The sequence below is a fragment of the Electrona antarctica genome, assembly GCF_951216825.1.
Source record: "Electrona antarctica genome assembly, chromosome: 18".
Classification (NCBI taxonomy): Eukaryota; Metazoa; Chordata; class Actinopteri; order Myctophiformes; family Myctophidae; genus Electrona; species Electrona antarctica.
Window position 1 is genome coordinate 39,876,352 of NC_136799.1, and position 24,688 is coordinate 39,901,039.

The 24,688-nt window shown below is 48.3% G+C and overlaps 1 protein-coding gene across 1 annotated transcript in view; it reads right to left on the bottom strand.

The window, feature by feature from the left end:
• LOC306942415 (connector enhancer of kinase suppressor of ras 3-like) overlaps positions 1–24,688 on the bottom strand; it is a 99,881-nt gene that overhangs the window by 69,806 nt on the left and 5,387 nt on the right. Inside the window, exon 2 of the mRNA XM_079528274.1 lies at positions 2,606–2,769. Coding sequence (XP_079384400.1) covers positions 2,606–2,769 — 164 coding nt within the window. The remainder of the gene's footprint in view (positions 1–2,605; positions 2,770–24,688) is intronic.

Here is a 24,688-nt window from a genome sequence, read left to right on the forward strand (position 1 = left end):
GGGGCGACTCAAACGTGCACAACATATTGATGTATGCTTGTTGTATGAGATGTATAGCTGATGCAAGCTCGCAATGCATTTCCAATGGGAGTCACATGGTTTGACACAACATTTGTGTTGTATGAGGGGGAGGGGGGGCAGTCGAAACACAGCCGAAAGCCGTACAACACAAATGTTGTGTCAAACCATGTGACCCATTGGAAATGCATTGCGAGCTTGCATCAGCTATACATCTCATACAACAAGCATGCATCAATGTTGTATGCTAGATGTAAAGGTGTGAGTCGGGCCCAAGACTCAATAAATTGAGAAATGACACAATCAACATGTCACCCTCCGGGGTCCTGGGATGCAATACTGTACTCAGTACTGTACTCTAACGAAGTTGAAGTAGGACTCATAAAATGTCCCTGGGATCCATCTAAAAGACCACCCCTGGGTCCCGGGACCCATTACATTGAAAACCTATGTACATCAGTGGAATGCAAATATTATGCGGCGATAAAGAGACGTCATTTATTTTCTAAACAAGGCTGTGCCTAACCGCTCTAATGAACAGCTATGTGTGTTTGTCTGTCTGTCGCACACACACACACACACACACACACACACACACACACACACACACACACACACACACACACACACACACACACACACACACACACACACACACACACACACACACACAGGCTGCACCACTCAGTTCACACTGGTGTGATTTTTTACCATGCACCTCTAGAGCAGTGGTTCCCAAAGAGGGGTACGGGGACCCCCAGGGGTCCTTGAGAGAGTTCCAGGGGGTCCCCAGCTAAATGATAATTAGGAACCAAAATAACCCTTATGGGTCTGTAACTCAGAGAGTGTACAAATGGAACCAAATGTTAGGGTCCATTTGGTTCCATTTGTACACTCTCAGAGTTAAATTAACTTTGATTTTACAATATACATTGGGGTCCCAATGCCATTAAATGGGGGACCGTAGCCTAATTCAGGTCAAACTTGGGGTCTTTGGTTGAGAATCACTGCTAGAGCCATAAAACCTTCTCTTATGGGGGTCCCACTTGGCACATCATTTCTAATGGGGGGTCCGCAGGCTAATGAGTGTCAATTTGGGGGTCGTTGACAAGAAAACGCTCTATAGTCACCATCTGACATCTTCAGTGTGCTACGTCAAACCCCAAAGCCCCTCCGTCCCCTATATCCTCCTCTGTTCCACTGATACTGCAGTCCTCAGGCTGTGTGTGTGTGTGTGTGTGTGTGTGTGTGTGTGTGTGTGTGTGTGTGTGTGTGTGTGTGTGTGTGTGTGTGTGTGTGTGTGTGTGTGTGTGTGTGTGTGTGTGTGTGTGTGAGAGAGAGAGAGAGAGAGAGACGATGGATGGATTGGTTCTGCCCTGCTGCTTCCTTTAACTGCCGGACCAGAAACTACAGTCTCGCCCTTCTTAACAAACAATGAGGGGCTGTTCACCAAACCTAGGCTTTGTTCAAACGGAGCCAGCAAGCTCACAGAAGAACCTGTTCCATCTACAATGAGCAACTTCTTCTTATTAAACCCTGTATTACTTCACTGACCGGGAGGACACCGGGAGCCTCTATTGTTTATCCTGGTATCCTCGTTTCTTCTTTGAGACACTACAGACGACATTGTTCTCTTTGCTGCACTCTACTTATGTGCAGTGGTGGGGGAAAAGTACTTAAGTACTTTTACTTAAGTAAAAGTATCAATACTGTTAATGTAGAAGTACTTTGTTACAAGTAAAAGTCCGCTATTCAAAATTTACTTGAGTAAAAAGTACAAAAGTATTGTTATCAAAATGTAATTAAAGTACCAAAAGAAAAAGTACTCATCAGGCAGAATGTTCCATTTAAAATGTTCAAATGTCTAAAAAGTCTTTCGAAAATAGCAGATCTACAAGATTGTAGATCGAGTAGAAGTAAAAGGAGGAGTAAAAGTACAATATTTGCCTCTGAGATGTAGTGGAGTAGAAGTAAAAGTACTGGGAATTGGAAGTACTCAAGTAAAGTAAAAATAGGTGGTGGAAAGTAACTAAGTACATTTACTTATGTGACTGCTTGTGTTCCTTGACCACTGAAACCGTATCTACTTTACTTGACCGGAGTCCCCCAGGGTTCTATACTCGGCCCCTCTTTTTTCTTGCTCTACGCCAACGCGCCACGTTGCCCATTTTTGCTTGTAGATCAGCTACTTTTGCAGAATGTTCACCTATTATATGATGTCATGGCATGCCTATATGGTGCATGTGCTTAAGACTTTAATTTTTTTGATTTCTTTTTGGCTTGTCTGCCTTTATTGATAGTTACAAGTGAAGATAGACAGGAAAGAGGGAGAGAGAGAGACACATGTAGCAAAGGTCGCCTAGAGCGGGACTCGAATCGAACATCGTCAGGCCAGAGCCTATATGTGGCATGCGTCTGGACCACTAGGCCAGCGGGCATGTTCCAGGAACTACTACGGTGTGACTGGGAAAATGGGTTACAGGCACGTACGCACGCACACGTACACACACACACACACACACACGCACACACACACACACACACACACACACACACGTACACACACACACACACAGCGGGCACTAACCAGGGCACAGAGCAGGTCCACGGCCTCCAGAACCAGCTCTTGGTGTCCGATGCGCGCCACGCCCAGCTCCTCCAGGTCCTGGTGGGAGATCTTCAGCAGCATCTCTCCACTGATCTTCTCCCGCTCAAAGTTGCTCACGTACTGCTGGAGGCTGTCGTCCAGACCTGGGAGAGGAAGGAGCAACGACAGGGATCCATTTAACTTTGACAACAGGTTGGCTAAAGAAAACATTTTGTTAAAGTGACTTTATGTATTCAGCTGGGAAATGTTCTTTATATATGTTCATCCGTTATTGGATTTTTGCGGAGAGGAAATGTAAGACGACAAGTCCCAGTTGAAAATTAGGTCCTGTGTCCATCATCTTTTCGGCAAGCATTCGTGTCTCGTGTGTGTGTGTGTGTGTGCGCACGTGCATGCGTGCGTGCATGCGTGCACAGTTGCACACACAAGTGTGAGAGTGTACAGTTCAGATAGAGAACAGGTGTGACCACTATCTTTGCTAAATAAACATACCATAAACAGAGGGCCGGTTAAAACGGTTAAACAATGGAGGGCTGCTGGTATTATTAATCCGTGCGGTATTCGTGCGCGTGTGTGTTTGTGTCTGTGTCTGTGTGTGTGTCCGTGCGTGCGTGCGTGCGTGCGTGCGTGCGTGCATGCGTGCATGCCAGGGGGTGTCCCTCCTTTTTGCTGCTATTTGTGGCTCCAACATCTGATGAACTGTGTTGGCTCACGTTACCATCTGCTGCGCCTCGGCGCCCATTCAAGGATGGACTTCACACCGATGTCTAACGCCTGACTTATACTTGGTTTTGCATGGCGTCTCGTGACGACGAAAATAGCATCATCTAGATGCTCAGCCTTGCAGATCAAATCAAAAAGACAGTTTCATATTATCCAGATCCATTGCCGTTTCAGCGTAAGCTTTTTTTTAATATCCCATAGCCTGGCGGGAAGATTCCTCTGAGATTGGCAACTTTGTTGTCAGGCCAACAGAGGATATATACGTCTACATTCTACATCTATAACATCACATAGTCGGGAGGAGGTCTGCGATTGGTTATAGTTCTTTGTTTGTTAGGCCAAACGAGGATAGACTACATCACATAGGCTGGAAGGACAATTGTACTATGGCCACGTATTTCACATATAGCCCAAGTGCAGGCAAATAGTGGACATTTTGAAATCCATCTTGTGTGAAAACGGGCACTGATCTTGTTTGGCGGCAATTTTGGTGTTCTTAACATTTCGGCAACCTTCTTAGTAAGTTTTGTGTGGATAGTTCGTTGTTCAGGCCAATCCGCCAAGCAAATCGCATCTGTGATTGACTGACTGAGGTCAGTCGGTCAATCAGTGACATTTGTTTGTGTTTAGGGCTGGCTGGCCCATGCCGGCCGGCTCCAACCAAAACATATATTATACATCCAATTAGCTCAGATTGGTTCAGGCCAGGGTCGATGCTGCAGTAAGGAGGAGATGCATTGGACTGTGTCCCCCCCTCCTCCTCCTCCCCCTCCTCCTCATCCCCCTCCTCCCCCTCCTCCTCCCCCTCCTCCCCCTCCTCGCAAACAACTCTCAGTGGACCCAGTGGTAATGTTGTGACAACAGGGTGAAGAACGGACCTTTGTGAGTATGTGTGCGCGTGTGCGCGCGTGTGCGCGCGTGTGCACGCGCGTGCGTGCGTGCGTGCGTGCATGCCATGGTGGGAGTAAACGGCATCTCTCTCTCTCTCTCTCTCTCCGTCAAAGAGGGCACAGAGAGGGGCAGCTGCAGCTACATGGACCCATGCCCTGATTCTCTGAAAGACTCGTCAGCTGCAAGACCACCCCCCACCCCTCTCCTCCTTCCAACAATACCACACAGGCAAGTGCATGCACACACATCTCACTCACACACACACACGCGCGCACACGCACACACACACACACACACACAAATAAGATTTGTTCCCTAGGATGAAACCGGGGTGGGCAGTCTCCCTGGATCCATTTCCACAGCGACAGCCAAGTTAAAAGAAGGCCGGTCTGATTTCTTTGTCGCATTCTTTCTGGTCATTAATGGCGTCTAAATGAACATGAGACACAGATAGATGGATGGATCTATCCGTCTGTATAGTATATACATGTAGTATTCATTACAACACAACATAGTTTTGAGTGCACGTCCACGGGGTGTGTTCTGAGGTCAGCGAGTCATCTTTGTGAATGGCACCTCATCATGCCTGCATGGTGTGTGTGTGTGTGTGTGTGTGTGTGTGTGCGTGCGTGCGTGCGTGCGTGCGATGTGTGTGTGCGTGCGTGCGTGTCAAGCTAGTAAATGTCTCCCTGCAGGAGATTGAATTGCAGACACCAGAGCAGACTATTAATCTGTGTGCCCTGTAGAAAGAATGGGGTCTTCATGTCTGTCTGTGTCCCTCTCTCTCTCGCTCGCACGCACACGCACACGCACACGCACACGCACACGCACACACACACACACACACACGTTTAAAAAAAAGCTCTCCTGTAGCAGACCATTAAAATCTGTTAATTGCGTGGAATTCCACTCGTAACGACCCCTCCAGAACCCAGAGAAATGTGAGAATGCTGTGCGGGAGACGTCAGCGAGCTCAAGGCATCTCCAGCTGAATCAAAAGTGAACATTCTAACGTGACTCCTCAACCATTAGTCTTCACACGAGTCAAGTCTACTTAGGCTCAGGGGGATTTTCCCCTCATTTCTTTCTTGGCGTGACAATTCCCAGACTAGACTTGACACAATTTTAAAGCTTAGCCCCCTGATTAGAATCAATTCCAGCCCAACGCATGCAGGGGAATTCACTTTTAAAGTGGAAGAGAGAGAGAGAGAGAGAGGAGGGATTCAGACAGCGTTGTTGGCCTGGTACCAGCCCAACACAAACACACTGCTGCTCAGCCTGTGTGTACCAGGGCCAGGCCGGGCCCGTCGCTTAATGGGATTAGATGTGAACAAAAGGAGTGTGATCCAAAGGAGAGGTGAGGTTTGGTCTTCCTGCGGCACTAAGAAGGCATTTCCTGTGGAACCGAGCCACGTTGCTCCAAAGTCCCAAGGATCTTTGTGGAAGCAGGAAAAGAAAGGCGGCAGCACAGGAAGACTGGAGGTTCAGGTTACAACGGGACCTGATGAGGGGTCAATTGTGCCGGTTTTGTTTTTTTTAGATTGGGTCCTATAGTGCAGGGGTTCTCAACGTTTTTGGCCGGGGACCCCCGGAAATGCTTTGGCAATGTCTCGGGACCCCTTAACCCATTTTGGGCGGGAACCCCTTTTGGTGTTTTAAGCATTGTTATAATTTAGCTATTGAAAAATAGCAGATCTACAAGCTCATAGCGCGCCACTCGCTATTTTTGAAAAATCGTGAAAATATATATATTTATTTTTTTTGAAAATAATTTGGGGACCCCCTAAAATAATTTGGCGACCCCCCGAGGGGTCGCGACCCACGGGTTGAGAACCCCTGCTATAGTGGGCAGAGGTTGTGGGAAGAGAGGATAGAAGGAAGGAAGGACGGACGGAATCTTTTCCAATAGATGAATGGAGGACCAATCCCAGTATACTTTCATTCATTCACAGTGTTTCTTAATGCTTGAGTTGACACACCACCTCATCCTCTGGTGCAGCGTTCCAGACTTTTGGAACGCCTGGGTTCTAAACGATCTGCATCGGCATTTAATTAGAACATTTTGAAGTGTGTAAGTCGACAGAGAGACGCTGTGTGTGTGTGTGTGTGTGTGTGTGTGTGTGTGTGTGTGTGTGTGTGTGTGAGTGAGTGAGTGAGTGAGTGAGTGAGTGAGTGAGATAGAGATATAGATAGATAGAGAGAGATCATTTATAAGGCGCCACAGCCAAGCCTGACAGCCATTATTTTCTGTTTTTTGGGGGATTGCTAAATGTACCAATGTATTTATTTTTATTTTATCCTGTTTGTATGCCTCTACTCTTACCTGTACTATTAGTATCCTATGTTTCATTATCTCTGGCAGGCCAAAATTAAATCCATATATCTTGAAAACAACATCCCCCTTAAACTTGAATTGCATGTCGAGGGGTCTCTAATAGGTTGAAGGCACTTCCAAAACCGCTTTCACTTCTTCTGCACAAGGTCTGCTTCCTACTGCTGTTGCTACTACTACAGCAGTACACCTGCACAGATCCCACGCAGATCAATAAATGTTCATCTTATCTCAGGTATTTAGCAGTATTATCGTCTTACAAAGTGCAAGAGTGGAGTGAATGTCATGAACCCTCACAAACAACAAGGCTAATGGCCCGGTAAATAGACGGCAAACAAGGAAGACAATGAAGGCCTACTATAAGTAACTAGGATACCAGGTAAACAAAACGTCAAAACCTAGCATCTTTCTAAACAGCGTGTTATCTTCTAAACAACATTCTTAGCATTTATTGCGTGGACAAACTAAATGGCTGGTTCTCAAAGTGGGGTCTGGGGGTCCTTGAGGGGGTTCCAGGGGGTCCCCGACTCCGCGGCAAGAATATGTTATAGTTAGCAACCAAGTGGACCCTTACAGGACTGTAACTATGAGAGAGCAAAAATCGAACCAAATGGAACGGTCCGTTTGTACACTGTCAAAAGTTATGGCGTCGTTGAACATAGAACGTTTGAGAACCACCAAGTTGAAGCAACCAACACACACATCTGCATAGTATGCCTATAAAAGAAATGGGCGGTAACACGAGGTTTTTTACAAGGAATGAGGAGGCTGCTAGGCGACGAGGTCTGAGGAGGGAAACCTTTCAGACCGAGTGTGCAGACAGAAACATTAGTGCACTAATGATTGGGGATTGTGGCCTCCAGTCAAAATCACACTCCTGTGGCAATCAGGGCCCCCCCCCCCCCCCCTTAGAGGACCGCCACCCTACCAACGCAGCGAACGCACACAGACTACTCATCATTGTCACCTCCTCAGGCTTATAAAACAACAACACCATGGGCTTATAAAGGATTTATACCGGCTCTAGATCAATGGTCAGGTTGTATTTACAGAACTATCAATTTACACTAAGGGAATAAAAATCAGCAAAAGGAGACGGAACGTCGTGTCAATGTGTGAAGTGTGCGTGCGCGCGCGTGTGTGTGTGTGTGTGTGTGTGAAATAGAGAGAGAGACAGAGAACTAGAAGGGGTTGTCAGTGGACTGGACCGTGTGTGAAGAGGCCTTTTCAAGAAGGCCGGGATGAAACGCTTTGCGAGAGCTTTATGGTCACATAAAGCACTTAGCAAATACACTCCGACCTCGACAGCAGGGTGTGACTGTGTAGCACGACGACAACGTCAAATACACTGCTGCGGCTGACTTTAACTTTAACAAAACACACCGTACTCCGCGAAATATTGACAACAACGGTGTGTGTGCACATGTGTGAGTGTGTGCGTGCGTGTGTTTGTGTGTCTGTGCATGTGCACATATGTCTTGTCTGCAATTCAAAGGTGATCCAATTGACTAAACGCAACACGATAGCCCCACATATGGTAGAAGAACAGGACTCCTCGGAGAGTGAAAGAACTTCCGTACCAGAGCACTTTGTGGATAATCTATATAAAGGTAGGAAGCTCATCTGCAAGTGTGTGTGTGTGTGTGTGTGGGGGGGGGGGGGGGGGGGTGCGACGTATGTCTCTGTCTGTCTGTCTGTCTGTCTGTCTGTCTGTCTGTCTGTGCGTCTACATGGGGGTGGGGCACCTGCTGTTCACTGTGGGGTCTCCCACCACCCACCCACCAACGCCCATGCACTCTATAATCAGTATGTGAACAGGTTATCAACACAACAGCTACAGTCCATGTCCACATACACTTACAGTCTTACGCACGCACGCACGCACGCACGCACAGGCAGCTGGGAAAGCTAGGACCGCTAAGGACCCCATAGCCTTGGCCTGTTCAAATGCTTTCCGCCCCCTCCGGTTTAAAAGGAACATTTCTGCCTTTTTTTCCCCCCCTGACATAATTAATTCCCATATATGGGTCCTCGCCAATATGCACGGTGGGACGGTACCATTTCCGTCTATAGGCTCTGTGTCTCAAACGGTGGACTTGTGGATGGTTTAAAAATGTGCCTAAAAGTAGTAAGTACCAATGACATCATTGGTGGTCATTTTTCAAAGGAGATTTCAAGACGTTTTCGTTTTTGATGTTGCAAGAAGAATATTTTAGCCTTCCAGGAAGAGAAAGGCTGTATTTGCCATTAGCTTGGAATCCCCCACTGATGATGTCATTGGTAGGCAAGGTTTCTGAAATGTCCACACAAAACAAACAAAAAAAGAGTATACAGCCTTTAACCTCATCTTCATGTAATTGTTCCTCATTAATGCTCATCATAAGATGAGCATTAGTAGTGAGGACCAATTATATGAAGATAAGGTTGAAAATGGGTGAAGTGTCGCTTTAAGTTCGCCACGGCTACTTACACGTTGAGTAGGCGTACATTTTTGGCCCCGTAAAACCCTTCCTTTTCAAACGGTCCCCAGCTATTCCTGTCATCTAATCTCAACATTTCCTGCTTCACATCCGTAGAGAATTAGGAAAAAAACTCACACACTTGGGCTTTTAGCAGGTCATGATAGCTAAAGTCTGTTTTCCTATACGTGTGTGTGTGTGTGTGTGTGTGTGTGTGTGTGTGTGTGTGTGTGTGTGTGTGTGTGTGTGTGTGTGTGTGTGTGTGTGTGTGTGTGTGTGTGTGTGTGTGTGTGTGTGTGCGTGTGGGAGCGGTCGCGGCCGCTGAGGAGGAATAGCCGCCGGTAGGCTGGAAGGAACAACCTTCCTGTGTGACATAAAATTCTGTCCATATTCTGTCCATGAAAAGAAAACGCGTGTGATTATCAACGCTCTGGATGAATGCAGCTCCAGTCCTGCCAACCTGTTCTCAGGGGTTGGATTACACAAGAAGAGAAAGAGTGAACCGTCCTTCACCTCCTCCCCCAGACGGAAAGAAAGGACCCCTCCTCCTCCTCCTCCTCCTCCTCCTCCGCACCTTCACCCCTCCCCTGTCCGCCACTGCTCTGGCAGTGCTGCCAGATTTTGCGAGGGGAAATAAGCAACCACTATATGAAAACAAACCCAAAATAATTAAGCGACTGTAACAGACCACGTGACTCCGTGAGCACTTTAAAAGATATATTTGTGGGGGCTTTTCTGCCTTTATTGATAGGACGTAGTGGAGAGAGAGACAGGACACAGGGAGGGAGAGACAGGGAATGACATGCAGCGAGGGTCGTCGGGAGCGGGACTCGAACCCGCGACACGCTGTCAGCCATGCGCCTATATGCGGTATGCGCCTGGACCGATAGCAGCCCCCCCCCCCCACGTGAGCACTTTAAACCTACTTATGCACCGGATATTTTGAAAATAGCCGATCTACAGCCAATTTTATATATAGATATAATTATTCAATGTATGGCCATTTCGTTGAGTGCCGGAAAAAGCACATCTACAAGCTCACAGCACGTCGCTTGTAGCTGAAGCAGTATGTATATAAATCAGGCAGCAGGCAAATCACTGACTCGAAAGTCTAAACCTAACCTGTAAATGCCTAATCCTAACCCTAAACGCAACATGAATCGTGTCCTAATCATAAGCCTAACTCCCCTAAATCCTTTTTTAAACAACTGTGAGCACCAGGGAAACTTCCCTTCACAATGTCATTTCTCAAATCGTACTATACTTGTGGGGGACATTTGGCTCCTCGCAAGTGTAGTACCGTAAATAGTTAAGTAACAGTACGCACAAACACATCACAACACATCCCTGGCTGCTGGGGTTGGGTTGGTGGCCACTGGGAATTGTACGGGGTGTAGAATAGCAATGGGCGCTAGCTGTTGTAACTCTCTCTCCCTGGCTCCGAACCTGTGGGGACCGATGAGGAATTCCACTCATTGTTCTCCGGAGAGGAGCTTCCATTGTGGGAATTCTCTGCATTCCCTGCACAATGGTCCCTGGCTGGGACGGGCCACAGGGCCACAGGGCCAGGGCCGGGCCGAGTTGTAATTAGAACGAACGGAGAGAAGGGAAAAAAAAGACAAACACAGCGCTAAGCTGTGGTCTCTGACGCATGACTTCACAGAATGAAAACAAAAAGGACTGAACACACAGCAGAGCGGGCACCTTCGCGTCCATACAGTGGGAACCCGGGATGGGAGAGTACTAGTAGAATGCCTAATTTATGCTCCGTCCGCCGCACGCCGGACGCTGCCGGTGCTCGACTTAAACCTCTCTTAAAGTCTCTCTCTCGTAGCCAAAACATAGCATTAACTAAGATGCATTGGACAGCAAAACTAGTGCTGCACGATTCTTGCTCAAATTTAGTAACGAGATCTCATAGGTGTCTGAATCTAGACCGTGATCTTTTTTTTCCGATTCACTGTGCAGCAGCACTATCAGGGAGTTCTTTACATGCTGATTTCTAGTTAATCCTTTGCATCTGCCTGGACGAATTCTAGCGGCCATTATCAGGGGTTTTCCTGGTTCAGAATGGGTCTTTGGGGGGGGGGGGGTGACTATACAGTTGGAGGCCATCGATATTGTCCTTTTCTTTTTGCTGAGGTTTGCGTGATCTGCGCAAAAGGACAGTTAACCCATTTTGGGCGGGAACCCCTTTTGGTGTTTTAAACATTGTTATAATTTAGCTATTGAAAAATAGCAGATCTACAAGCTCATAGCGCGCCACCGAGTGGCGCGCTACGAGCTTGTAGGTCTGCTATTTTTGAAAAATCGTGAAAATATTTATTTCAGAAAACTGGAGGATTTAGAAGGATTTTTTATTTTTTTTAGGTCAGGCCTAAATGGGTCAAATGATAAGGGACAATATCGGTGGCCCCCAACTGTACGCACAACAGTGAGCACGACAGCATGTCCACATTTGTGCATGAGTAAATTAAACCCCAATTAACAATTCAGTTGTTGTTGTTTTATTAAGATTGATCATTGTTTACAACATCACGACAGCATTCCTGATTAGTTCCAACGTGCTTGGTCATTATGTTATTCAAGAAAAGAAGCACCAGTCTTCGTTCACAATAGACTGGACTAGACAACTTCATTTCTGTGATCATTTATATGTGTATTATGTATGCTAACTATTGCTTATTGTCATCTTACTTCACTTGTTACTGCATCTGGCTGCCTATAGCCCTCCATGCGTGTGTTTAAAAAAGAAAATATCTTATCAACAACACTTCCTCGGCTTGAACAAAGCACGTTTTCTAATCTTGTGTACCCTCATTTGAATCGCGGCAGCTAGTGTGTGTGACGCTTCCAAAGTGGGGCCGTTACGCGAGTAGACGAGGCAGCTGAGGTTTCAGCCCTGACACCGTGACTTCACCGACACGGACAAAAGCATGGCTGTCAGTCTGCCAGTGGAGTGATGGACGATGACCGATGACGAGAGAGGTAGGGGTCAGGGTTCACGACGCCGGGTCTTGGCTGAAGTGCATCAGCGGCACAGCTCAGCTCCTGCACCCCCCCCCCCCCCAGTCCCCCCCGCCTCCTCCTCCCCGCAGACGAGTGATTCTCAACTGTCTTTGTTTTTAATTTGTTGTTCTTGTTGTCTTTATATCTCTGGGACCCATGGCTACACATTCAAATTCTCCAAATGTTATTTGCAACCCATTAAAAGCGCGAATGCATCCGTTTCATTTTCCGTTTTATATTGGCATTTGGCAACATACGTTTTTTTTCAGGCATTTGGTTGCTGACGGGGAGAAACCTCTTATCTCTGTATTCTGTATCCATTTGAGATTGTTGGACGTTAAAGTGTTCATTTAGGTTTCATTTGTAACACTCCCCGAGTTACAGACCTGTTACACGGGTAATGTGGTTCCTATAGCTCTTAATCCTTTAACCCATTTTGGGCGGGAACCTTTTACTTACTTACTTACTTTACTTATGCTTTAGCTATTTTTGAAAAATCGAAGAACGACTGACATAGAAACATAGCTTTTTCAGAAAACTGTCAGGATGTAGACGACATTTTTAGAATCTGATCTCAGGTCAAAATGGGTTAATCCTTTAACTGGGGCCCCCCAGGAACCCCCTCGAGGTGTGAAGGTAGAGAACCACCGATGACATCTGGGTACATCGTGGAGGAAGAGGGGGGGGGGGGGGGGGCAGAGATGAAAGGTAAGGCCCCCTGAGGCGATGGAGGTCACCGCAGTGGAGTGCAGGGGTTACAGGAGTTACAGGAAGGCCTTTTGGGCCCGTCACATGATCCGTCACGCGGCCGGCCTGTCAGAGACACATGACGACTTGGTGGACGAGATATACGGCCACAGATAAAGCGAAAATGCAACCGAGAGACCGAGAGACAGACAGATAAGAGAGAGAGAAAGTTACAGAAAGACTTTGAGAGGCAGATGCAGACAGAGAGAGAGAGAGAGAGAGATGCTGAGTCGACAAAGCAGAGGTTTTAATGAAAACTCGGTCTGCACAAATACTTTAACTCTGTATGTTCGTTCCATACAAATATTAGGCATCCCCAAATGCCTACTAGTCTTGCATGCTTATAGACACCTCTCCTGGTAAGTAATGCAACGGTAACATTAATATTATCTTCTGGAACAACAGTCACATGCTGGTATAACCGTAAAGGACTCGGAGGGCAATGGCTGATTGACTTTCCCCTGCCCTTTGCTTTCTACCATGCGCTATACTGGTATTGCAGTGGAACACAGCTAGAGGGAGAGAGGGGGAGGCGAGAGGAAGTGAGAGGAAGCAGGCTGCTGCAGGTACATTAGTCAAAAGTGTCTTCAGTCCAGGCAGCGGAAGCCAAAACAGTTGTGGTGTGAGTTATGGCCGTGGCAAGAAAGAAACGGAATAATTCCAATAACGGTTTACACCTGGAATGTCATTCTGTTTCCTGCTTCTCCACCACACGCTGCTGTCAGTCTGGACGCAGTGTTGCCAGATTGTGGGAGAGAAATGAGCGACCAGGTCTACGAAAACAAGCCCAAAATAAGCAATTATAGGCTACAGGCAGCTATTCTTTTTTTTTTAAGAAGAAAAAAATCTTGGGGAAAAAGAGGTAATTTTGTATCTGCTTTAAACAAGCCCAACTAAGCAACTTCACTTTAGAAACAAGGCAAAAAAACTAAACAAAAACGCAACCCGCAACGACCAATATTTACAACTTCACAGCAAAACAAGCCCCAAGTCATTTTATAATAAGCGGACATGGCAACGATGACGACGAGGAGCCTCGGCTTGGAGACGCTGTGGGCATAGCGATGGTTTTCGGGGGAGAACCCCTCTCTCTCTCTCTCTCTCACTCCAACGTAAACAGCCATCGCTCAGGATGGGCCTCGCCGCTGCTCATCGCTGCACTGAACATAAACAGCAGCTAGAAAGAAAAGCAAGAAGAGAGGACCGCAAAAATGTCTCCAAAATCCCCCCGCCTCCCACCACCAGACCCAACCGTGTCCCTCCCACCACCAGACCCAACCGTGTCCCTCCCACCACCAGTCCCAACCGTGTCCCTCCCACCACCAGTCCCAACCGTGTCCCTCCCACCACCAGTCCCAACCGTGTCCCTCCACCCACCAGTCCCAACCGTGTCCCTCCCACCACCAGTCCCAACCGTGTCCCTCCCACCACCAGTCCCAACAGTGTCCCTCCCACCACCAGTCCCAACCGTGTCCCTCCCACCACCAGTCCCAACCGTGTCCCTCCCACCACCAGTCCCAACCGTGTCCCTCCACCCACCAGTCCCAACCGTGTCCTTCCCACCACCAGTCCCAACAGTGTCCCTCCCACCACCAGTCCCAACCGTGTCCCTCCCACCACCAGTCCCAACCGTGTCCCTCCCACCACCAGTCCCAACCGTGTCCCTCCCACCACCAGTCCCAACCGTGTCCCTCCCACCACCAGTCCCAACCGTGTCCCTCCCACCACCAGTCCCAACCGTGTCCCTCCCACCACCAGTCCCAACCGTGTCCCTCCACCCACCAGTCCCAACCGTGTCCTTCCCACCACCAGTCCCAACAGTGTCCCTCCCACCACCAGTCCCAACCGTGTCCCTCCCACCACCAGTCCCAACCGTGTCCCTCCCACCACCAGTCCCAACCGTGTCCCTCCACCCACCAGTCCCAACCGTGTCCCTCCCACCACCAGTCCCAACCGTGTCCCTCCCACCACCAGTCCCAACCGTGTCCCTCCCACCACCAGTCCCAACCGTGTCCCTCCACCCACCAGTCCCAACCGTGTCCCTCCCACCACCAGTCCCAACCGTGTCCCTCCACCCACCAGTCCCAACCGTGTCCCTCCACCCACCAGTCCCAACCGTGTCCCTCCTCCCACCACCAGTCCCAACCGTGTCCCTCCCACCACCAGTCCCAACCGTGTCCCTCCCACCACCAGTCCCAACAGTGTCCCTCCCACCACCAGACCCAACCGTGTCCCTCCCACCACCAGTCCCAACCGTGTCCCTCCCACCACCAGACCCAACCGTGTCCCTCCCACCACCAGTCCCAACCGTGTCCCTCCCACCACCAGACCCAACCGTGTCCCTCCCACCACCAGTCCCAACCGTGTCCCTCCCACCACCAGTCCCAACCGTGTCCCTCCCACCACCAGTCCCAACAGTGTCCCTCCCACCACCAGTCCCAACCGTGTCCCTCCCACCACCAGTCCCAACAGTGTCCCTCCCACCACCAGACCCAACCGTGTCCACCAGTCCCAACCGTGTCCCTCCCACCACCAGTCCCAACCGTGTCCCTCCCACCACCAGTCCCAACAGTGTCCCTCCCACCACCAGTCCCAACCGTGTCCCTCCCACCAACAGTCCCAACCGTGTCCCTCCCACCACCAGTCCCAACCGTGTCCCTCCCACCACCAGTCCCAACCGTGTCCCTCCCACCACCAGTCCCAACCGTGTCCCTCCCACCACCAGTCCCAACCGTGTCCCTCCCACCACCAGTCCCAACCGTGTCCCTCCCACCACCAGTCCCAACCGTGTCCCTCCCACCACCAGTCCCAACCGTGTCCCTTCCACCACCAGTCCCAACGTGTCCCTCCCTCCACCCACCACAAGCTTTCCTCTTTCCTAAACCCCTCCATGCTCATATTGTTGTGGTAGCGTCTGCAGACAAGAAAACGACCCAAGATAGCCACACAGCCAGGCTTTCTTGAAAGTGAGAGATACAATACAGACTATTGCGATTGGTCATCTATTTTTGTAAAATCTTGATCATAGGGGCCTGGGGGGGGGGGGGGGGACCACCCATACGGTACATCGTACAGTAGATTTCCAAGGCTTGGGGACAACAGGACTTCAAAAAAGGGACCCGCGACCACTCCACTCCACTCCACTGGCACCTATACAAGGCGTTCCTCAAGCTAAACTATATAATTATAGACTGCTTCTCTTAACAAAGAGAGAGAGAGGGAGAGAGAGAGAGAATGAGATACGTGATGAATAAAGAAAATTGCCATATTTCAAAGGTAACAACCATCATCAAACGTAACCCCGGGGTTCAAAGTCGTGGCCACCGAGAGAGAGACAAGCTGTCTGCACACTAGTGAACGAGAGCTGGTCTCAAATGGCAGCGTCTCGCTCTCCACACATTTATGATCAGGGGTGGCCCATGCATGCTCGCTGATTACAGAGCACATTTAACCCGTTTCGGGCGGGAACCCCTTTTGGCGTTTTAAGCGTTATGTTATACTTTAGCTATTGAAAAATAGCAGATCTACAAGCTCATAGCGCGGCACCGAGTGCCGCGCTACGAGCTTGTAGGTCTGCTATTTTTGAAAAATCGTGAAAATGTAGTGCAAATCATTGAATATGTGTTCTTTCAGAACCAACATTTTTAACTCAAATCTTTGGTCCCTGGAACAACCTGTTTTCAGATGGGGGTCGGCAGCCAATTACATATAATCTTGGGGGTCCTTGACATGAAAATGTTTGAGAACGACTGACATAGAAACATGGGTTTTTCCAGAAAACTGTCAGGATTTAGAAGACATTTATAAGAATCGTCCTCAGGTCTAAATGGGTTAATACGGCCATAATGGATGCCTGGATGGAAACCAGCACCCGAAAACAACAACGGGGGGTTATGTGTCCCACTCATTTAGTTTGGTATAACACAAGCCATAATTCCATGGGAGAAGTAGTGGTTCGAAGCCCCGAAACAAAGACTGCGTCTACGTCTAATGAGCGTATCTCCTTGTAAAATCTAAAATAGCATCTATTGTCCCATCATGGGATGGAATGCCTTGTTCGCGAACACAGACGTTCTAAAAATATGAAACAACACAATGACAGGAGGGAGTTCATTCACGGTGTCGTGGCGGTTTAGGAGTCCGGACGGGCCTCCTCCAGCATCAAGTTTATTGTTTTTACCACATCACATCAACGATAGTAACAAGTTAATAAGGGTAGGTCCAAACATGTTCTGTAAAGTTTACTACATGAAGTAAACTATTCATTCATTCATTCATTCATTCATTCATTCATTCATTTATAGCACTTGATAATAAAGTTTGATTCAAACTAACAACAATGCTTTGTTGAGCGAGCGATGAAATCTCGATCGAATCACGTTTTTTCAATTAAACTGTCCTGACGAGTTTGCAGCGACGTCGTCCATCCCTCCTAAATTTGCTCGCAGAGTCTCGATTTGAGCGAGGTTTCGCGGCCCCAAACACCTTTATTGGTTGAGATCTACACACTACTATGTATTGGTTATTTTATTTTATTTGATAGGTTCAGGCTACGTCGCAATGCAATGGCAGTTTTTCGCACAACATGGCCGCCGGAACGTTCGCTCCTTGCCTGTGTAGATGAGGTGTTATGCTGCGGAGTATACATTAGGCTTTACACATCCCCAGTCCTTCTGCTGTAGGTATATTGTAAACCCTTTTTGGGCTAATTGCCATGAATCTCTCTTAGATTTCCTCCAGAATCCTGAGAAAAGAACGTTTCCACTGCCAATGTAACTTCAAGTCACCAGCCTGTCCACTCGGCAGCAAGTGTTCTCATAGCAAATTGACCAGTGTGATCTGGTCAAGGGCCTCCATTACTGTATCTTCTGGTCATTTGCACTCTGCAATCAGCAACTTGCAAAGCGACTTGATCCCAGTCAGTCAGTCCAAGATTTACCCAAATAAGAGATCACAGAGTTCATTTATCACCATGACTGGAGTTTCTGAGCACAAGCATTTTATTACTGTTGGTGAAGAAACCTTGTATCTCCATATTTAAACTTATTTTTCACAAGGCGATGTCTTGTGAGCTTGTAGATCTGCTATTTTTTTTTAAAGTAAACGGTGAAAAGTTATTTCCTGAGAAGAAACGCTTTTGTTTTGGACATGCATTTCGTCTGAACTCTGAACTGGACTCAAATTCAAGCATCAAAAGTAGCAGATCTACAAGCTCAAAACCTGTCGCTGCCCGCCACGTTACCAACTTGCCCATCTGCTGCAGGGCGTTCATTTACAGAAAAACAGAACACAAAATGTTAGAATATGGCAATAAGACGTTTCTGCCCCGAATACAGCGATGTATCAAACGTGCTGCCTGCATTGCACTGCAGCTGAACTGGGCTGAACCCCCGGCTCGACCCCACAGCCTTGGTAATGACCAGCAGTCCAGGAGCCTTCTGGCATGAGAGCTGACGTACTGGGCTGACTGCGGCTATAGTCGCAGGTTGCTATAGGAACAGCCAGGGGGGGGGGGGAGTTAGAGGAAGTTGAAGGGTTTTCAGGACAAAAGAATAAGGAGAGAGAGAGGGGGGGAGGCTTGGGGGGGGAGCTGGCCTGGCATATATCTCGGGTGGAAACCTCATAGCCAGAATTGAAATTCAAAAGCATCAAAAATAGCAGATCTGGCCTGGGCCGTGGCTCAGCGGTCCAGGCACCGTGGCTGGTAATCCAGTCTGGCAGTGTGCCGCGGGTTCGACTCCCGATCCCGACGGCCTTTACTGCATGTCTTCCCCCCATCTCTCTCCCCATTTCCTGTCAGCCTACGGTCTGTCCCTCCATAAAAAATAGAAAAAATAAGGTGAAAGCCACAAAAAATTTAAATAGCAGATCTAGGAGATCTACACGGTCGAAAGGTGTCACTTTGAGAGAGGAGAGGAGAGGAGAGGAGAGGAGAGGAGAGAGCAGTAGAACTTGGTCAGCACTGGAAGGGAAGGAGGGCTGGGTGGGGTGGGGAGGGGAGGGGAGGGGGGTTTATAACAAGGTGGGGGATGGGATGAGAATGTCAAAAAGCACAAAGAGGAGGGGCAGCAGAGGAAACCCAGCAGCGGATTTACAGCTAACTAGTGCTGCTCAGGTCACTGAGGGAGAAGACAGGGGGTCAATGAGATTGAGAGCATCATTAGTGTATCCTCCACGCTTTTAAGAGCGCCATAAAAGCAACCGCACGCACGCACACACACACACACACACACACACACACACACAACGCAAATAAATGAATGTAATGTCTTCACACGCAGAACAAACAGTGGATAACGGTGATGGTTTTCTTTGAACTCTTTCTCTGGCCTCCAGGCGACACAGACAGCAGAGGGAGGAATAGTGACACTGATATCTGAATGTTTATATAGCGTTTATATAGGTGGGTGGAAACCTCATATGTCCAAAACGGCTACTTTTCCAGGATTCATTCAAATTCAAAAGTATAGCAGATCTACAAGCTCAAAACCTGTTGATTTGCGCTGCGTTTCGACTTCGAGCTTGTGGATCAGCTACTTTTGATCGAGTATGGCGTGCTTAATTTACAACAAAAACACACAAAAAGTTCAAATATAGACATAAGAGGTTTCTGCCCATCAGCAACGACATGCCATGTAAGACATCACACACATGCCTGGGCTGCGGTGGGCTGTCAATCCTGTTCTCGCTCTGTGTGTGTGTGTGTGTGTGTGTGTGTGTGTGTGTGTGTGTGTGTGTGTGTGTGTGTGTGTGTGTGTGTGTGTGTGCGTGCGTGCGTGCGTGCGTGCGTGTGCGTGCGTGCGTGCATGCGTGCGTGCGCAGGGAGATTAGTGAGTCATCTTCTGGGGTAATGTCATTAATGAGCGACAACTGTAACACCCACAGGCCATGACACAGCAGCACTGTAACACCCACAGGCCATGACACAGCAGCACTGTAACACCCACAGGCCATGACACAGCAGCACTGTAACACCCACAGGCCATGACACAGCAGCACTGTAACACCCACAGGCCATGACACAGCAGCACTGTAACACCCACAGGCCATGACACAGCAGCACTGTAACACCCACAGGCCATGACACAGCAGCACTGTAACACCCGCAGGCCATGACACAGCAGCACTGTGACACCCACAGGCCATGACACAGCAGCACTGTAACACATGTTTTGTCAACATAAACACTGGGGCCCTTCAGACTGGACCGTGTGGCCATGTGTGACTCATGATGTGGTCCAGACTGCTGCTGATGGATTTCATGTGGTTCTGTGTGACCGTGCGCGCTCACACACACACGCACACACACACACACGTAACGCACACATGTAACGCTTGGGATTCGAACTCGGGTCTCCCGCGTGAAAGTCTAACATCTTAACCACTAGACTAGACCAAAGGGATATCCCTCTGGACCGGGGGAGATATTAGACATCAGGCAGAGGCTCTGAGCCACTCTGCTACACACATGCACGCACGCACGCACCCACGCCCGCCCGCACCCACGCCCGCACGCCCGCCTGCCTGCACGCACGCCCGCACGCACGCACGCCTGCACGCACGCCCGGCCGCCCGCCCGCACGCACGCCCGCCTGCACGCACGGGGCCATAAAAATAAACTGTTCAGCTACAGGTGAGCTGTGTTTGAACATCATTCTGTGCACCTGCTCTGGGTCTCCCCCTCTGCCGTTATTAATGACAGACTCAGAAAGGGACACGTCGTCACGTGACATTGCTGTAAAAGAGAGACGTTGCTACTGACTGGCTGCCAAGTGACATTAAAAAAAAACTAGACCCAATAAAACACACAGAGAGAAAGGACAGGTGCAAAGCTGTCCCCAGGGGGCCAATGGGGGGGGGGGGAACTCCAGGATATATGTACTTTATACAGTATCAATTTTCCCATGATTCCCTGTTCGTTGCGCTCCAGAACCAACCAACCTCTCTCTCCCTCCCTGCTCAAACAAACACAGGTGCTCCTGGTTGGCTGGTTGGTGCACTGTGATCTTTTAAAACCCGCAACTTTCTCTCCCGTCTCTTTTGTGCCCGAGACTATTGAGACCGCGGATCAAAGGGAGAAAGGAAGCGTTGTACAAGAGTTAAAAGGTGAACTGGTGTTTTGTAATTGTAACGGACGTGGCTCCCAGTGTGAGCTCAAAATAAGATGTGGAGATTTGGAAAGAGCAGATTGTCACCTGGTTTTTGTTATGTCTCTCTCTCTCCCCCGACATAAGAGAGGTTAACTGCAACAATGTCAGAACTACAATAAAGATGTCTATCCTTGTTTTATATTATGTTTCTGTGTTCATACATAATGTCCATGCATACGTATTCTGTTGTTGTTGTTGTTGTTGCTTGTGTTTCTGTTTTCTGTATTTGTAAAAAATCCAAATAAAGTACTGATCATAAAAAAATAACTACAATAAAGATGGCGGCACATCTAGTGTCCTGCAGCATCGGTTTCAGATACCTTTATGTCTCGTGAGGAAATATCCCTTGTTTTCTGTTTCACACAATTTGTTAGAAACAGCAGAAAAAACATTTTCAGTAGACCTTTACACGTAAAGAAAAGTCAAATTCCGTAGATGAAATAAGTTTACAAAATAGTGAAAATAGTCAATCAAATGTCCCTTTTGGATCTCAAGTGAAAAGGTTTTGGAACCACGGCTCTATATAAGATAAGACAGTATGTTAGGCCCTGCAGGCCTTTCATTCATACACACACCATCCTATAAGATAAGACAGTATGTTAGGCCCTGCAGGCCTTTCATTCATACACACACACCATCCTGGACAGGACGGTGTTGTTTTGATAGCTAGATAGTGGAATAACTTGTGTTTTGGACGAGCGACAAGAGAAACAGAGGTCTCCAACGCGTGTCCTCGTGTGACTCCTGTTGAGTCGTCGTGAGTGACTGGCGTCAGGTTCTGTACAGCTTCAAACAAAGCTGAAGCTCGGCGCAGTAGTAGCACCGTATCAGACATTTTTCTAACCCTGCTATGACAGGGGCATTGACACAAATACACGCATGCATGCACGCACGCACGCACGCACGCACGCACACACGCACGCACGCACGCACGCACAATTTTCAGAGAGACCGTGGGAGTTCCAGGTGTTTTTTGTATCCTTGTTCAAAGTAAATAAATGCCCCCCCCCACCCCCCCACCCCATCATCCCATCCCATCCCAGGGGCACAGTACAAAGCGCCATGCCGGTAGGGGACACAACATGGAAACACAGCCTGGGTCATTACAGCTGTTCCATCCATCTATCAACACAACACACTGAAATGGACCTGATCAACAGGGGAGGAGAGACAGACACCACCAGACAGTCAGACTCTCCAAACAATGATAATGACCAACCAAACACTCGTTTAGCAGCAAGCACCATGTCATTTATATTGAGAAACATAAAGAATACCAAGTAGCTAATGATGACATGATAGTATATAGTTAACCATAATAGTGTATGCCTTCACTGGAGGTAGCCATTGTACACCCAGTGACTGAAGACGAGCCACACAAAGGAGCCCTGTCTCTCTGGTGGGGACTCCTGGTGAAATATGGACTAGTCTGGACATGTTCTAAACACACCCCCCTTCACCCTCCATCTGAACCCACAATTGTTAAGGGTTCGTTAAACCTGTATAGTTCTCAAACTATTTCGTGCCAAGGACCCCAAATTGATGTTTTCGGCCACGGACCCCCATCTGAAAACGGGCCCCATTTTCGCCAGTGCTATACCCCTTATCCCTAAACGTCTTTGCCTTTTATACTATTTTGAATATAGTATATATATATAATAGTATATACTATTTTGAATAGTATAAAAGGTCCCACTTTGAGAACCAATGCCTAAATAGACAGTGAAACGCGTCATAATCACAGTGACATTATAGTCCATCGCGCTGTAGCTAATAGGCAGCATGACATTGATGTGTATTTAGTCGAGAGGGACAGGGACCGTCACCATGTCACCATGTCGAAGGTTCAAGCATTTAAATCCTTTAAAAGCAACCGGGTGTCCCATAGTGATCAAAGGGTCACGTGTGGCCTGTTTGTTTTGAACGCTGATTCACCCACAGCGTCTGGTTTGGTTTCGTTCGGTAGCAGGAAGGAAGAGACCGCGGACTGCATTCCTATCATATTCCACGGTTATCGGAGCGCAGCCATGTTAAGCTGTGCTTTGATAACACCGTAGCTAGCTAACCAACTCCCCCCAAATCCTACCCTACAACCCCCCACATAGGTTAAGATTCAAGCGCAGTGCCTTGAACGTTGGCATACGAGTTACTTACTCCGTGACTCATGCGCGGCAAAATCCTACCACGGTGTAAACAAAAAAGTTGACCGTTGATTACATTCTCCAGGTTAAAATAACACAGGAAAAGGTTATATTTATAAGCTCTGCTCTCAAGGCTTCGTGTTTATGAAAAGGCCGCTCACGCGACTCGAGGCACGAGCCTCCGGCCAGTAATCATGACATTGCAAACATAAGTGCGAGTGTGGGCAGAGGCAGAGCCGGACACATTGTGGAGGCGGGCGGGCCGGCCGGCGGCAGGCCGACCAGCATGTGACCAGTGTTGGCTCTATAAGCACCCGCTGTGCCACCTCAAGTCGGCGCTTTTCATTCCTGTCGTGGGTTATATAAGCCTGGACCTTCACAGGCCAGCGCTCTCTCTCTCTCCCCGGGGGCAGACGGGGGCCACATAGCTCGCAGGCCCCCACTAAGCTCGGATCATCTGGGAGATTTGCGAAGGTAAGCAAACTGGTCTGGCACGGGTTGGCATGGTCACCCCACCAGCAGCACCACCGCACTGCTGCGGCCGACTCTCAGTGCATTGAAATTAGCCGTTGGCTGTATGCAAATATCAACTGTATTTTTTTCTTTTTACTGCCGTGCACGATTGCGCTTCCCAAAGGTTCCAATGTGATCTGATCACTGTGTGGTGCAGTGGTTGTATCAATATTGTTTAATTTCAAAATAATTTAGTTAAATGTGTACACTCTTGGAGTTACATAAGAGTGTGTGTGTGTGTGTACATACGTAAGAGTCAATTTGATTCCTAAATATCATAATTTTGCTGGGACCCCCCTGGAACCCCCAAGGACCCCGGGGGTTCTCAGTGTGACCCCACTTTGAGAACCACTAATGTGTATTGATGAGGTGGTAACTGAAGTTTTGTGCCTGCTATGTTGATGAATTGATTCAATTGATAGGGCCACAATGGAAACAAGCCCCCAGGACTTTATGTTTTTTTGTCTTAACCCATTTTGACCTGAGATCAGATTCTAAAAATGTCTTCTACATCCTGACAGTTTTCTGGAAAAGCTATGTTTCTATGTCAGTCGTCAGTCATTTTTCAAAAATAGCAGACCTACAAGCTCATAGCGCGCCACTCGGTGGCACGCTGTGAGCTTGTAGATCTGCTATTTTTCAATAGCTAAAGCATAACATAATGCTAACACCAAAAGGGGTTCCCGCCCAAATGGGTTAATGTCTTACTGTACCACGTGTTTACATATCTGACTAATAAAGTATTCAATCAATCGGGCAATTGACAACATTCAAGCACTGCGTGTCAAGACGACAACAGCCGTCTTGGATGCGATGCTGCCCCTTTCTGAATGTCACTCACTGTCGTCTTCACTACGCCGAGAACGCCGGTGACATGGAGCATTAACGATTGATGAGACGTCCATATGGTGGAGCCGTGTGGGGTATCGGGCCAGCGACACCGGGCCCTGTGAGAAACAGGCCGTGGCACAGCCAGCAGGGACCGAAACCGCAGTGATGCCTTTCAACCTCCCCTCCCCAGGGGAGAATCCTCTTACAGTGCTTCTCCTCAACTCTGAAAAGGTCCCATTTCTATGGCAAAGTAAGGCGGGTATCTG